Source organism: Fukomys damarensis, unplaced genomic scaffold (genome assembly GCF_012274545.1).
Source record: "Fukomys damarensis isolate Sample0158 unplaced genomic scaffold, DMR_v1.0_HiC HiC_scaffold_38, whole genome shotgun sequence".
NCBI lineage: Eukaryota > Metazoa > Chordata > Mammalia > Rodentia > Bathyergidae > Fukomys > Fukomys damarensis.
Genome location: NW_022900950.1, coordinates 74,506,872 through 74,524,316, shown reverse-complemented (window position 1 = coordinate 74,524,316; position 17,445 = coordinate 74,506,872). Strand labels below are relative to the sequence as shown.

Sequence of the window (17,445 nt, the reverse complement as noted above, 5' to 3'; positions counted from 1 at the left end):
ATATTCATATATAAAATATCTGACATTGATACAAATCACATAAACCTCCCTTTGGAAAAGTTACAATTGGCCCTCATTTCTAGGACCAAAAATCTTAAATTTTTACCTTGTCAGTGCAAATCCATATTAGATGGTTTCAAACTACAGAAATAGCCATCAACCCTCAAAATACAAAAGGATTTCTCAAAAATGAAAATTATTGCGTTCAAATTATAGAAATAATGTCTACATTAAAACCACCCACCTTCCCATCAATTTAATAGTTCAACTGTTAAGGTTTGAATAAGGGAAAGATTAAAGCTGTTTGTGCAAGAATCACTACAATGGTTGTCACTCTCACCACTTCCATCTTCATTAACTCTCCTTAGGTTTGTTTAGAACTGTAACAATTTAGCTTTCTTTCTTTTTTTTTTTTTTTTTCCAGGTGAGACTTTACTGTTCTTCAAGCCAAGATGGGGCATCCACTCCGGGGGTTTTCAATTTGATATGGAACTGTTTAAGGGTCTGTTCAAGCTGCTTCTGATTCCCAGCAAAGTAGGCGGCAATGGCATTGTGGAAAAGGACCAGCTGATTGTGCAACACTTTAACCTGCGGACAGGGCAGAGAGACAAGACCGAGTGTTTAACACCAATGACAATGACAACGGAACAGAAGGTGATTCCCTTCACCCCTTAATTAAACAAGAAGAACCTTTTTAGTAATGTCTAATTACAGTACTCTAAAGGGAAGAAGTCAGTTAACGATGCTAAATATATACTTTGGTAAAAAAAATTTTTTTTTTTCAGTGCTAGGAGTTGAACCCAGGCCTTCCACATGACTATATCTGAGCACTCTACCACTAAGCTAACCCCCAACCCTGGTAAATCATCTTTAAACATTGCTGAGTGCATCAATTAAAAATATCATTAAATTCCCACTCAAACTAAGTATATTAAAATCATTAACATATTGAAAAGGGAAACTTATAATTACTACACAATATATGCTATATACCAGGTATGGACCTCATTAAGGCTAAGCTTTGTGTAAAAATGTGTGGTCTGGATACTTTTTAATGTGCATTCCCCTTGTAAAGAATCAAACAGTGGCAGCAAACGTCACCCAGAAAGGCAATTTATTTAGGATTCTTAAGACTCTGTTATTTTCAATTGCTTGTTACTTCTACTGGCAATTGGTTTAAGTATATAACACCACCTCTATGGATTTCTTAAAGAAATAAGTAAACCACTAGAAACATGTGAATCAAATTGTTTTCAGACTGCTTGACAAAGTATAAAATACATTCTGATCTACCCATCAATTGAGCTAGAATGATTTTAATGTTTGTTTAAAAAATTTAAGCTATGATGCTAACTAAAAACTAGGATGTAGTTTTGTATGTATTCTTTCTCTCTTTTCACTTCATTCCAAAAATAAATTCTAGAGCTGAGCTGCTTGCAGTGGCCTCTGCCTCGGCTGGGACTGGGCCTCTCTTTTGGAGAGTAGGCAGTCGGCCTAGGCCTGGTCTGAGGGAGCTCACTACCTCAGGATGTGCTTAAGAGTGAGAAAGTCCCTGGGTGACCTCAGACAGGAGAGAACTGATTAATACATAAGGATGAAAGTAGCATTAAAATTGAGGGAGAAGACACAATGCATCTGCACTATAAGTCATTGACAAAGGATGCATATCTAGAAAATGTGACCAACTCCTGAAAACCAAAACCACCCCTATTAAGAGACAACATGGACAACATACTCCCAAAAGAGGAAACAGGAATGGCCACTTACACCCGAAAAACCATCTAGCCTCATTAGGGAGCAGGAAAATGCAAATTAAAACATGGGATACCATCTTACACCCTCCATATTAGGGAAACTTAAAAGAAGAAACACTCGAGTGTTGGGTCTGGGGAAGCAGCCAGGCGCAGAGGTCCTGCCTCACTCGCACAAGCCCCTGCATGGATGTAGTTGCTAGCACCACCGAAAAAGAAAAAGAGAAAGATAAACAACATATGTACTACTGATGGTATATAACTATGTACAACTATTTTTGAAAACATTAACTATAAAGGGAAAGATTCATATGTGCATGAAATTTAATTCCTGAGAAACTGCTGCAGAGGAAAAGCTTGACTGTGCTCTATGACACATGCACAATTACGTTCACAGCATGCTGTTCTCAGTGTCAACAGCAGAAAGAAAGAAGGAAAAAAGGAAGAAAGAAAAAAGAAAGAACCCATAAAAATCACCACAAATCTCTCCTTATAGGAGAGCAAATAAGTAAACTGTGGCTTTTTTTGGTACCCAGGATCGAACTCGGGTTCTCGCTCTTGCAAGGCAGGCAGCGGAACACTAAGCATCAATTTCTGGCCCAAACTGTGGCTTTTTGAATACAATGGTGATGCCATGAATCGCAACTCCACGCATCTGCACAGATGGACCTCAGGGACATTGAGGAAAACAAGTTACAGAGAATACTCCGAGTGGGCGCCTGTTTACAGGAAGTTCAAAAGTATATACACCTGAACAATATACTCACACGTGGTGAAACTGGAGTAGTGCCTGACATGTAACAGACCTCAAGAAAGAAAACCAACAGGAAGAGCTGACAAAATTCCGACTCAAGGGCAAAGCACAAAGGCATCTGTAGCACTTCTACTTTGGGTGATGGGAACGTGCTGCCATTTCTGGTTGCTTTTGTTACAATTTACATTTTGCCTATGTGCTACAGTGTGCTAAACATTCTTTTAAATGTACTTAACATTCTTTAAAGTCTGTCTACCCTAACTTCAGGACCTGAATTGTGTACAATGTTCTAACTACAGACACCCCACTTTACATTCAGAATTAAAGTCAAATGCCAGAAATGTTCCGTACACCTACTCATGCACTGAGTCAATTTCCCCAAGGGTCTGTAACATGTCAGGGACCACTGTAGGGCTTGGGAATGTATGAGAGTAACAAAAAAGACAGTCATTGAAAGGGGTCTCGAGCCCCCTTTGGGTGCCCCTTACCCAATTATGCCACTCACGCACCGAGAGGTCCGGCAGGAGATCTTTATTATAGGGAGGTGAGCGGGAGGCAGGAAGGCAGACAGCGAGAGAGAGGAGGAGGAAGAAGCAGAAGGAGAGAGAGGAGAACAAAGAAAGGAAGGTCCTTTTATCAGTTTTGGGCTGGGCTATTGTTTATTTAGGAGGAGTGAGTCACCTTTAACCTATCACAGGCCAGATTGCTTTCATGGGCCCAGTCCTGCAGACACAGGTTTCAACTTTCCCGAACCACTGTGGCCTTGGGGGAGGGAAACCAGAGATAAGGGCATGAAGTCGTTTTAGGAGCCAAGGGGTACCAGGAGAATACAGCCTGTGAGGCGGCGTCACAGCATACTTTAACATGATCAGTTCCCTAACAGTCATGTCTACTCTTAAGTTCATATGCTATTGAGGGAGGAAAGAGAAACACGGAAGGGAAGAGGAAGAGGAAGATGTGATATGTGTATGTAGTAATACTCCACCATGAATACATTCAGGATGTATCACAAACATGGATTCAAATGTTAATTTAAAAAACAAAAACGCAGAAAAAAAAATGCACAGTATGTTGGACAGTGATATATGTTACAGAGAAAAATCAGCACTGGGGAATATGTGGGTATGTTGCAAATTAAAAGGAAGGCTGGGGAAATTGGGCTGAGTGACAGCTAAATAAAAGCCTAAGGAAGTGAATGAATAAGCCCTAAGATATCTGGAGGAGAAATGCTATAGGCAGGGAAAATAGCAAGAACAAAGGTCCTGAGGTAGGCAGTGTGCTGGGTAAGGAAGCAGCAGTACCAAGGCCCTGTACTAAGCAAAGCTGAGAAAGGGTCTGTCAGGCACGTAATGGGGCCGGCAGGCGCAGGCCCTTTGCTCTCATCACCGGGACTGGCTCCATTTCTGAGTGCTGACAAGGGCCGCTGGAAAGGTCTGAGCAGAAAAATGCCAATATCTGAGTTTATTTAGTAAATACTAAACATGCAGGGTGAAGCGGAGCGGCCTGTTAAGATAGTAGGCCCGGTGAAGGGGACTCCTGTGGTACCAGACGGGGTGATGAGACGTCCTTCTGAACAGAATGGGAGGGCACTGACAGGGTCTGGGACAGGTTGAGTCCGAGGGGGTAAGAGAAAGGGAAGAGTCAAAGATGATGCCAAGGCTTTTGTCCTAAGCAACTGAAAGAATGAAGCTGCTATACACCGAAGTTGGAAAACTGTGAGAGCAGAAGGCATGGAGGAGAAGGAAAGGTCAGTCTGGGAGAAGTTTCAGACGCCTTTGCTACCGCAGCCTGCACTGGAATTGTCACTGGGGAATCATCGGCATACAGATGATATATACAGCCACACGACTAGATAAGCCCACCAAGAGAGTGGGCAGACAGAAAAGCCTTCCAAAGATTAAGTTATGAAAATGAACCTTGACCGTTGTATCTCAAAACATCTAAAATTCAGCCCAAGATGCATCACAGACCTAAATGACAGGCCTTCAATTACAAAATTTATGGAAGAAAATATAGAAGAAAATCTTAGTCATTTGGGTTTGGCAAAGAGGTTTTTTTTTTGTACTGGGGCTCGAACTTGGGACCTTGCACTTGCAAGGCAGGCGGTGGAATCACTGAGCTAAATCCCCAGCCCAAAGAGTTTCTAATAGTACACACAGTCAGGGGTGTGGCACACACCCACAATTCTGGCACTTTGGGAAGCTGAGGCAGAAGGACCACAACTTAGCAACTGGTAAGACCCTGTTCCAAAGTAAAATGGGCAGAGGATGTACCTCAGGGCAAAGACCCTGGATTCAATCCTGACTCACAAAGAAACAAACAAAATACAAAGGCATAAATTATGAAAAAAAAAACCCAGTAACTTGGACTTCATGAAAAATAAAAGTATTTTCTCGTCAAAACAGACTTAGCAAAATGAAAAGGTAAGCCATCTGCAAAATATATTTCAAAGAACTTGATTATAAGATATATAAACTGTAATTCTCATATACATTTGGTGGGAACATAAAACTGTTTAACTTTCTTAGAAAAGTTTCTTAAGACGCTGAACTTATACCTACCATATAAGCCAACTACTCTCCTTGGTATTTGCCCGAGGGACTGAAAGTCTTTGTCCATAGAAGGACTTGTACATGAATGCTCCTAGTTTCAGCTGTAATAGCTTAAAACTGGAAATAACTCAAATGTCAATGAACAGCGATTAGATAAATAAGCAGGGATATTCCCATAATGACTACGACTCAGCCATGAAAAATGAAAAAGTAACAGATGCAACATGGATGAGCTGCAAAACCATTGTGTTCACTGAAATAAAATTAAAAAAAAAATACAAACTTGATGCCATTTATGTAGAATTTAGAAGGTGTTAGTTAAGCTTTTTCCCCTTTCAGGCTTTCACGCTAGTAACCCAGTGTAGAATTACAAAGCAGTAAGAAACTTTATACGTTCACTGTGAAAGTCCAGCAGTTTCACAGATAGGCTCTGTGTGCCACAACAATTTTTTAGAGAAGAGAAAAAAGGGGAACATAGGTTTTAACTCTAGTACTGGACCTGAAGGCAGTGGTAACAATAGTCTAGAAAGTAATAGAAAGAGAGAAAAGTGTCAGAAAGTTCTGCTGACTCTACAAATGTCAACACAAGTTAGCTCCTCTGCAGCCAAGGAAGAATTACAGCCCACTAAGCCCCAGGCTGGGTGCATCAGCAGTGCTGGAAATGGTTTCCATGCCACAGGGAGACTTCATCCGCAGAGAATCAAGGTGGGAGGGTGCTTGTGAGGACTGAGTCCTAGTTTTCACAGCAAAGGTATGCCATACCCATGCACACAAAAGCCTTCTCCACTACTAAGAAGGCTGTGTGAAGCCTTTTAAAATACACACATAAACGCCAGAGCAGTTGTCGATAAGACAGCAATTCGCAGTTTTGCAATTATCATGTAGTAACAAACAAAACCCAAATGTAAATAAAGTACAAAATTTCATCCTCATTTTAATATCAGAAGGTATTTTTTCTTATTTATTTATTTAATTTATTGGTACCGGGGATTGAACTTGGGTCCCTGCGCTTGCAAGGCAGGCCAACGAACCGCTGAGCTAAATCCCTGGCCCTTTTTATTTTATTTATTTATTTATTTTTGATCAGAAGGTATTTTTTCTAAGAAACCACAGCAGACCCTCGAGTTATGATTAGCCTGACATACTTGGGTTACGACTGGAATTTTTTTTATTGAGTTTATTGGTACAATCTAGGTATACAGTACAGTTACATTCATTACTGGGATCCTGTACCTTCACATGACAGGTCTTGGTTTTCATTTTTTTCCCTTGTCCCTGCCCTCCCTTCATCCCCTCCCCGCCCATTTACAAACTTTATTTCCATTTTCTCATAATTTTTTCTTTCCCCTTGTTCCCTTTCCCCTACCCTTCCCACTTTCCCTACACCTTTAGCCCTTTTCTTCCTATTTCACACTATTAATTATCCCATTAGGATCTTGTGTACTATTATAGTTTTTCACACCAGAGAGACTATTCGGTATTTACACATGTGTGACTTACTTATTTCACTTGAGTATATCCTCAATATGTATCCATTTTCCTTTAACTTAGGACCAAAGCCTTGAGTTACGGTCTGAGTGCTGGCTGCCTGTGTGGTTGTGAAAGGACTCTCGACGCCAGAAAAACACAAGTGTAAGTAAGTGTCAGACTGTGCCCAGGTGCGCGCTTGTAGACTTGATTTTAGTCAGTGCTTTATACAACCAGTATCACTATCACAAAAACCTAGAAAAGAAGCTAAGGCAAGAAGGGAAGACAGGAACAGACAGCCTTACATCAGTTTTAGTTCTGAAAAGGCTGAGACCTAGTGAGCCAGAAGCAGGTCCTAGTGGGCTACAGACTCTCTGAGGAGCAAAAGGACACCAGAGAGCCATGCTCCTGGACTCTTCTTCCAAATAGGAAGCACCTTCCATCTCACCCTTCCTTCCTGCAAGCCAAAGATGTCATCTTAAATGGTGAGTACAGTGTAAAATTGTTGTTTCTGGCAAACTAGACACATTTTGTAACTGGTGAATACACTAGGAAAATTATTTGTGTTTCTGCTAAATTATGCATATTATACAACCCCTTTTGATTATGAAAAGGTTAGTTAATGGGTGCTTTGAGCACTTTGGAATGCATTATGAGTATTTCTATTATTTCTTATGGGAAAAATAGTCTTGACTTATAATCAACTTGTTACAACCAGCCATCAAGAATGAATTGAGTTCGTAAGTCAAGGGTCCACTGTAATTATTTTCACTATATCATATACCAAAACAGAAAACTTATTTTTTTTTCTGTTAGCATCGATTATTATTATTATTTTTTGGTACTGGGGATCGAACTTGGGACTTTGCGCTTGTGAGGCAGGTGGTGGAAGCACTGAGCTAAATCCCCTGCCCAGCATTGATTATTATAACTTAGTATACATGTTTAGTTTTGGTAATAATATCTTTATCATCAAGTGCAAATTTAAATAAGAACATTAAATTGACATTTTTATCCAATTAGAAATTACTAAAAAAAAAGTAAAGGAAAATTAAAATAGAATAAATCAACTCTCAATATGAATAGACTTTTAAAACTTAATGAATTAAAAATAGGACAGCTTGCTTTTCTGCCTGTTTGAACTAATTTACACTATAATGTGCATTCATACAATGTCCTGCAGTGCAGTTCTGCCTGATACACTAGAGATAATTCCTAGGATATTTTGGCTATTAAATAAACAGAAATCCTTACCAATTGAAATGAGTAAGTAAGTAGCATTAGAAAGGAAGTTACAATTCTACAATCTAAAAAATAATTAATTTTCACAATCTTGGTATATATTGACCATCCTTAATCTGAGAATCCCAAACTCAAAATGCTTTAAAATCCAAAACTTTTTGAGCTCTCATATGATGCTGTGAGCAGAAAATTTGCACCTGATCTCATGTATGGATGGTAGTCAAATGCAGGTGCACTGAAATAGCATATAAAATTATATTCAGGCTGTGTATATAAGATGTATATGAAATATAAATGAATTTCATGTTTAAACTTGGATCCTATCACTAATGTATCTCATTACGTTTATGAAAACATTAAAAAAAAAAAACTTGAGAAAACACTCCTGGGTCCCAGACTTTTCAAATGAGGGATACTCAACCTGTAATGATTCTCCTGTAACCATATGAGCAGTTCCAACACTATATAAAGTATTCTTTATACGTTAGAATACTAACCTTGAAGAAGTCAATCTAGGAAAAGACCAGAGATGGTTTAGGGAGAAGAATAGAGCAAAAAACCAGAAGGTTCCAGGAAATATTTCAAGTTCATTACACTATCTCAATTTGCTTCTAAATTTAAGTTATCAGGCTATGAAACCTAAGAGGATACAGAATTAAAGACCTAGGAAGTATTTTTGCTAAGCTATACTGAAACATGGTGGGGTAACACTTTTGGGAAACAAAACAGTCTGATGGATGATATTATTTTTCCATCTATTCTCCATAGTCTAGCATCTCCACAGTACAGTTAAGAAACAAAACTCAACCAAGCAACAATAAATAAAGCAAACGCAGGAGTTAATGAAGTCTAAGCGTAACCGCTGTGAGGCAGACTGGCTGGCACATGGGGAACTGAGAAATGTCTTATTCCACAAGTAGTTCATGCTTTTTCACCTATACTAACCTGTCGTTATTCACAAGACGATAAACAATTTAGAAGACTTTTAGACAAATGTTTAAACAAACAAAGGCAGCAGAGCACTTACAAGAAAGACAGGAATGTAGAAAATATATACTTTAACTTCTTCCCTAATTTTTGTCTCTAGCCCTGAAGTCACATCTAAACCTCCTTGGGACAAGGATCTAACACAAGGCCTGGAGCAGATGAAGAAAGTTATTCTCTCTAAAATTATGAAGAATAATACAAGATTAAACTTTCACATACTCTTTCCAGAGTAAAGACCAGGAAAAAAAATCTTCCTTGAACTGTTTCTATCCTAATGGAAAAAAATTAAAGAGGTTAAAATACAACAAAAAGCAGAAATTTAAAATAGGAGCAAAATAAGTAACAATTATAGGTAGAAACAAATTTGACAAATTTTCAAAACCTAACAGCAGAAACAATTACAATAACGTAGAAATACACTAAATCATTGTGAGCTCAATCACAAAGATCTTCCATAAAGGTCTGCCAAACAATGAGCAACCCAGATGAGATATAAGCAAAACCACTACAGCAACATCTGCTGAGTGACCTAAACGCACCACACAATACTGTGCTTGTTACAGGGTGAGACAGATTCCGCAACGACTCTAAGGCAGAGAGACCAACGTGGGTTCTAAGGGGAAACGGGGTGAGGGGGACTGAAGAGCAGGGATGACAGACAGTGCGAGCGGACGATGCCTAGAACCTCTCAGCCACGCAGACGGTGTCCTCAGAAGACCAAGACCATTTACAAGGGACCGAAAGCAAACAAAACACTGAACAGATATGTTATTTTTATCAAAGCAACTTTTTTCCAAATTGAAGATTATCTACCTTCTTATCAGAAAATTAATTTAAAAACAAAACATTTTCCAGTTAAAACAACTTATAACCCAGTTCTTCAAACTAGCTTTTGGGTTTCTGAATACCAATGAAATAGAGGTTTAGATTAGTAAGTTTACAAAAATACTGGGGCAATGGCGCGGGTTAAGCATGTGAGCAAAAAGTGGAACAAAATCATTCTTTAATGAGAAGTCCCCAACCACTGTCATGTAAGGTATAAACTCCTCTATGCCCAACTATTTCAAAATCACCACTTACATGCTTTCCCTGACCACTACTGATCTTTTCCCAGTAAGCAAGAGAGAGAAGACTAACAAATAGGCAAGTAAAACTTCTTGCCTTTTATTAGGTTTGTAGAGTATAACTTTATTAGTTCATAATAGCTTTGGAAATGCCTGTCATGTCAAAGCAACTACTAGTTGAGAAAGAGAAACACTATCAAAAAGATGGGTGTGGGCACTGGAAAGGGAGGGAGAGAAGGAAAGACAAATATTAATTACAAGTGGGGGCGGAAGAATAGATTTTATTTTTCTGACTCATTAGGATAGGTTTCAACAAATCACTGACAGGTAGAAGGTTAAAAAAAAGGAGAGTGCTAGGGCTTGGGGATATAGCTCAAGGATAGAACGCTTGGCTACCATGCACAAGGCCCTGGGTTCAATCAACAACACTGCAAATAAATAAATAAAATTAAAAACAACAACAAGAGGAACTCCTCTAAGGAAAGGGGGATGGTAGTTCTTTACTCTGAAAAGAAGGTAACTGTGGAAATATAATCTGCAAAGTCTAGTAAAAGTAGGTCAAGGAACTTTAGCAGTATCTTTAGTGCCTAAAAATTCTGTATATGGTTCAATATTCAGGAAAGAGAAAGGAAGGGGGGAGAAAAAGGAAGAGAAAGAGAAAGCTTGTTGGCTTGGTCACACATACCTGTGGTCTCAGCTACTCAGCAGCCTGAGGCAGGAGAATCCCTTGGGCTAGCGTGGGCAATACAGTGAGGTTTTGTACATCTTATAAAACCCTGAATGCAGAGATTTTTCTTCATCCATAGCCAAAAATGTCTGTTGTCTTTTGTACTGTGTGATCACACAATGTTACATCCTTACCCTAGTGATGTGTGCCTTAACTGCAAAGGAAGGGCACTTTGGTAATATACTAGGGAAAGAAATGGAAGGGAAACCTGATGGGGAGAGGAGGGAGAGGGGAAGGTGATGAGGGAGAGAAGGAAGGAAAGGAAAAAAAGGAAAAGAAACTTTCTAGTTGCTAGAGGAAACAAAGTTGCATAAATCTTTCAAATTAGCACCTGCTTGCCCGCTCCAAAATTAATTTAGGTACAAAGCAGTAGTTACCGAATTGTGTATTTCTATCAATTAGATGTGTGACACAGGAGCTGGGAGGTGACAGTGACCTCCCAGAGAAGCGCGGTGATCTTGGGTTTGAGAATGCTGGCCTATTTTCACAAAAGCCCACGAAGGCTGGGGACACACAACAAGGGAGGAAGACCCCAGGGCCGGGGACAGAGGAGGCCGCCAAGAGTAAAGAGGAAACCTTCCACCCCAGCGCTTTCCTTCCCTTAACCCCCTACTCTTTCTCCTGCATCCACACCAAGTCTAGGGCAGAATCAGTTCTGGTTCCTTCATCTCACAAAGTCCCTGCAAACACCAGAGAAGAGGGAGAAGATACGCAGGCACGTTCAGGGAGGGTGTGTGTCACCAAATCCCCGTCGGATGACAGTACCAACCGTGGCAGAGCCCTGTGCTAAAGGCACAAAGAGGCCTGGTGTGGACAGTGACGTCACTCCAGGACCAGCAGACCAGGCGGCCACGGTTGGGAAGAGCTTGGGGTCATGCCATGGCCCACCCCTCCTCTTTACACTCACAGAAGTCTTGCTTCCTACGTGTGCAGATGTATTGTATCAGGAAGAACAAAATAACCCAAACTCTTTATAACTTAAAAAAATTCTGATCTTACTCATCCAGCAACTAATTTTAAACTTAGTGGAAAATCTTTACCAAATTTACGATGAAACTACTTTTCTTTTTAAAAATCTGTAAGCAATAGTACGCTCTACCTGAAGAAGAGAAGAGAAAATTCAACAAGCTGATAAACCATGAACGTCATACGCAGTTTCTCAAAGGTTCTTCTGAGTTCCTGGCACCTCTTCACCAAGGGGTGGGCACCTCAGGCTCACAGGAACATTTTCCTTCATCAAATTCTCTATTTCTCCCTTTTCATGTGTAACTCAGTATCGGGTATGTAACAGATTTTATTAAATGTCCTTCACCAGATTGAAGTAGCTTGGAGTAGCACGATAGCTTTATAGTTTATTTCTTTGGGATTAGGCACAGTAACAGACCAAATCAAGCACCCTAAAAAACGTTATAAGTGAAAAGAGTATCTCTTGGAAATTTAAAGGACGAAATAAGGATGGAAGATCTGACTACTACACTAAGTCCAAGGGGAATAAGGAAAAAACCTTGTTATCAAATGATTCTTGTAGTCAAAGCACACATGCACAAAGGACGCATTGGGCCGGCACGCGGCACTGAGAACCCCGAAGGGGAAGAGGGACGCACCGCTGCCCTCATTAACGATCTTACAGCTCAGCAAACCCAAGAGCCTGACTACACGGGAAGCACCAGAGAGGTCTGGGCCACAGCCCCGCACTGCGTGACTGTGACGCACAGCTGAGATCTCACAGCCAATGTGCTGGAAACCTGGCAAAGCCACCGAGGAGGCTCAGGACTACAAGATGGCTCTGAGCAACGGTACTGGGCCAAGCAGCTCACTGGCGGATCACAGCACGCGCGCCTGAGACCCCTTCTGTGTAACTCCTTTCAGAGAGGAAGGCACAATGCCCTCCACGCCCACACAACCGGAAACGGAAACCCCGCCCGCGCTGCGGTGGGCTCTGAGCTGAGCATCAGAAAACGTAAGACCCTGCTGACTGCTGGCAGTCTGGTTCGCGGTGTAAACTGCTCCCTCTTGATCTTAGCCAGGCCTTTCGATTCTTAGGCACAGAATAACTCCTACAAGAACAGTACCTTGTGGAAATCTGAGAGCTACTAACCAAGGCACTGTTGGAACCGGGGCCAGACTCTCAGCCTCTGATTCTGTCAGGAGGCTGCAGTGCAGAGTCCACCTTCGACGTCAACCCTACTCACAGCTTTCTGACCTCAGTTTATATAGGGTTACTCTCCGCCTCACTTCCAAGAGAAAAGAGCCAATGCAAGGCACAAGCAAAATTTTCCTCCTCCACGAGGGTTTAGAAAAAAAATTGAGGGCAGCAAACACTGCACCATGTGACTATTTTCTTACATAAATGAAAAATGCTCTGTCATGTTAGTTCTACTTAAGAATGATGTAGGTAACACGTCCTGGCGAGTATGCTGTTTTCCTAGTCTCCAACCCAGACCTGACCACCGGGTAGTGAGCTACAATCCCCAGCGCCACCCTCCCTTGTTTTTTAATTTTGAGACAGGGTCTCGCTGAGTTATGAAATTGCCCAGTCTGGGCCCAAGTCTGCAGTCCTGGCTCAGCCTCCCAGAGAGCATGCCACCAATGATGGCTGGATTTTAAAGCCAAGAGGGAAACAGAAAGCTACCCTCATTTTGGAAAAATGATAAGGATGCTATACAAAGAAACAAACATTTTCTACCTCTACTTTTTTTTTAAAGTACATTTTAATTTTTGGATAGGTAGGATTTTCTGAAGCAGGGTCTTGTGTTGGTTTCAAACTGCAACCCTCCTGCCTCAGCGTCATGAGTGCCTGGACTCATGCGAGTGCCACTGTACCAACTGGCATGGGACATTTGTATGTGTAAAAAAAGGACGTAAAATGTTTAAATGAGAAGTCTTTTTTTCACTACTGTCTCCATCCATGCAGCTCCCATAATGGGTAACTGACTTCATTAATTAGCTAATCCTTCTAGTTCTTTGTGGAAGCATAAAAACGTATGACTACATTCTTATTGTGCTTTCTTAGAAGTTATTGTACCATGCACAATGCTTTGTGCTCCGTTCTTTTTCATTTGATAGTATGTCCTGAGGATGTTTCCATCCACAGCAGCTCTATTATTATTTTAACAGGTGCAAAATATTCCATGGTATGAGTCAACTGGTGTATTCCCTGAGTCCTATACTAAGAACTGCCGAGACGATTCTCTGCAACGCACGACCTCATAGCTGTCATTTTACCTTCTGAGGCCCCCGCTGCACCCGGAGCTCTTTTCCCCTCCGCACCGTCCTGTCTCACTGACCATCAGCACAGGCTACTCCTTCTGTTTCAAATTCTTTTCCTGATGGGTGTGGTGGTACATGCTTATAATCCCAGTACTCAGGGAGGCTAAGACAGGAGGATAGAAAGTTCAAGCCCTCCCTGGGAAGCTTGGTAAGATCCAAGGAGGACTGGGGGTGTAATTCAGTGTGAAGGCCTAGGTTTAGTCCCTAGTACTAAAAAACAAAATCAAAGTAATCCAACAACACAACTCTCCTCCCTGCACAGACCACCAATCCACTGCTCACATGCCTGGGATTTGGCCTCAATGTCTCCCTTCAAGGCAGCCTTCAAGACCCCGCATCTGGCCGGGTCCCACTGCTGCTCCTAGGTATCTGCAGTCTCCCTCCATGACACCTATCATAGCTTGCATTTATGTAACTGCCACGCCTGTCTTGCCCTCCTTGACTCTAAGCAATGTGGGTACAAAGCCTCTACTCCTCTCTGCCCTGAGAGAATGGCTGGAACACACATGGAAAAGTAGTCCATGAGTATTTGCTGAATAAAGGAAGAAAATGTCAATCACACCACTTACAGTAGTTACAATCAATCTGCTCTTTCTGTTTCCCATATATTCCTGCTAAATTTTACCTTTTAAGTATCTCTTAACAGTTTTAGTTCATTCCATTTCTTCTACCCAAGTTCCTATTGTCTAAAATACTGTATTCATTCCTAGGTCCTAATAAAACCTGACCTTTGTTATTTGAGATCTAGCATTTGCCAAGAATTCTTTCAAGGGCTTTACTGACATTAAAGCAGGCTTTCCCTTAGTGTGGGAAGGCCTGGATGGTCTGGCCCCCATTCATGTCTAATAAACTCTATGTTCAGGTCACATTCATTCTGACTATACCACCCCTTTGCTGCCACAGGGCTACTGTAAATGCTGTGTTCCTTCTGACAAGAATACTTTGTTTCTCAATTACCTAGTCAACAGTCAACAGCACTTCCACATAATTTTTCCTAACAAAAAAATTTTTTTCCTGATAATGGAGATCTAATCCAGAGGTATTCTACTACTGAGCTACATTCTCTTTTTTATTTTGCCCACGAAGAACTTGAACTTTGCAATCCTCTTGCCTCAACTTCCCCAATACCAGGGGATTATAGCCCCTATCACTCTTAACTATGCACCTATCCTGGAAAGCACCAGTCACAGTCAAACTTTCATACACACACCCACGTCCACACCCACCCACATGCACGCACGCACGCACACACACACACAGAGTGATTTGACTGAGGTCATTTTCCTTACTAGGCTGTACATTCTCTGAGGGCTGAACCGTATTTACCTTTTTCTCTAGGATCATCAATATCCAGGACACTTCCTGACTTTCTGGCACACAGTATATGCACGATAAATATGTGTTAAATGAATAAAAAAGAAAAAACAGCAGCAAAAGGAGAAGGGAATGTTTCCCAGATCCTATGTGGCTAATTATACCTGGCAGTGTTGGAAGGCCATTTCTTTTGTGTCCAGCACCACTAACTCCCTACTTGCCTAACACACTTAGAAAGTTCAATCCATTTTTTATTTAGAAACAAATAGGGTTCTTTCACCTATATGACTTAATTTCACTTGACTGATCAATTGATCTCAATCTATCTATCTATCTATCTATCTATCTATCTATCTATCTATATCTATCTCAAATATTACTGTTTATGTCTCCAGGTACAGAAATAAATATGCTATGAAATAATTAGCATAAATATATTAAAAGTACTCAAGGCATAAGAAGTTAAGGTTCTTCTGACAATGGGGAAACTTTTAAGAATGAATCTGCTTATAGCTATTAGGTAATGAATAACATTTTCCTTAAATTTTTAGCACCAATTACCAATTTTAAATTCAGAAATTTTGAGCTGGGCCTATGTATGGCTCAGTGGTAGAGTAGTTGGCCAGAAATAAACTGCAATCAATGATTATGGCTAATTAACATTACCATGAAGAATATATTTTATCCTTCTTAAAATAAGACTATAATAAAAAAAAACCTTACTTTTTATATTTATACTTCAAACAGCTTTACCGGATTTTTGGATACATTCAGTGCCCCCTCCCCCACATATTCATAGCCTTAAAAAGAAATTTTTTTGTTCTTAAGTTCAATTACGGTCATTTTAAAGGGGAAAAAAAAAATTTGTTTTTGTAGTACTGGGGCTTGAGCCTAGGGCCTTGAGCACACAAAGCAAGTGTCCTACTGCTGAGTTACATCTCCAGCCCAAAAAATTAATCTTAACCCTTGCACACATTCTATGTAGTTCCTAGACATATAAAGAGTTGTTTATAAAAAATGTTAAAACAAGTTGCTGATGTTGATCTGGATGTTTTTCTCTACCTTTTTGCTTTCTCTTTCTACGCAAACGCTGCAGACAGAATATGCTAAGAGAATATGCTTTGCCCACTGAAGGAGAGGAAAGTGAAGTCCTAGCAGATGCTTACATACTTCCACACCCTTGCAGCTCCTATGGGGCACTGCATTTGCTGAATGAATGTGCTACACTTGGCAACACTACTGCTGTCACAGGCCTGGGAAAGAAGACATGCTACTCATCAGACAAAGGGGACAAAACATCAGAGAGGTCTGTTTGCTTTCTCTTAACTAAGGCGGCCTATATTTTGTTTGGAACTATAACAAGTAATTCACAAATTCACAAAAAGATGAAGATACATATTGGAAGGTCTTTAAAAGGAAAAATACTTGAAGAGTCCCATTAACTATGTCCTTATTGCTATGAAACTCAGTGTAGTTTAGTAAACAAAGAAGAGAATAGCAGAGATGAATAAGAATTGTTTTGGCTAAGGACAAACACAAACACCATGAATACAGACCTAGAAAATATAGATTACAAATAGAACTCAAGTTTCTTATTAACAGTAAATGAAAAATACGTATGTGCATTCATCACTATGAATGAATGCACACACACAGAGAAATGTTATGTTATGCATGTCTACCACTTTAAATTTGCCAGAAGAAAGGCTAGACCAACAACATACTGTAATTGTCTCAATTCTAAATATAGCTCAGAGCCTAATTTCTGATCTACCTCGAAATTTTTAAAAAAAGCTTAAAAAAGGAAACAACAAAATCACTAAAACTTCCTACTATAATCACAGGACTCTTAATCCTGTATTCAAGGCCCATTTGCTTCCACTTCATGAACTATTTATTCACCACTGTAGATGTTTGGTAACTGGCCTCTCACGTAGGAGAAAAGTTGGGCTGGGGATGTGGCTCAGTTGGTAGAGTACGTGCCTAATGACAAGTGTAACTATGGAATGAGTCCACTCACAATGTGGGAACTGATGGAAAGCAGCCTCCAAAAAGAAAGGAAAAGAAGGCTGCAAAAAGTTGTTAACTGGGTCTTCAGGACATCATCAGTTTATAAAACAGCACAATGACTTTTTACGTCAATGTTTAAAAAAAATCAGCATACAATATTGAAGAAACAGGAAAAGGGCTGGGGATTTAGCTCAGTGGCACCTCTCCTGCCTTGTAAGCACAAGGTCCCGAGTTCGATCCCAGGTACCCAGATTAAAAAAAAAAAAAAAAAAAAAAAAAAAAAAAAAAAAAAAGAAGGGAAAAAGAA

The 17,445-nt window shown here is 40.3% G+C and overlaps 1 protein-coding gene across 6 annotated transcripts in view; it reads right to left on the bottom strand.

The window, feature by feature from the left end:
- Positions 1-403: 403 nt before the first annotated feature.
- The window catches only part of Arfip1 (ADP ribosylation factor interacting protein 1), a 120,135-nt gene continuing 103,093 nt past the window's right edge, over positions 404-17,445 (bottom strand). For all 6 annotated transcript variants that reach the window (XM_010627925.3, XM_010627927.3, XM_010627929.3 and 3 more), the window contains one exon: positions 404-588. In XM_010627925.3, coding sequence (XP_010626227.1) covers positions 433-588 — 156 coding nt within the window. In that variant the 3' untranslated portion in view covers positions 404-432. The remainder of the gene's footprint in view (positions 589-17,445) is intronic.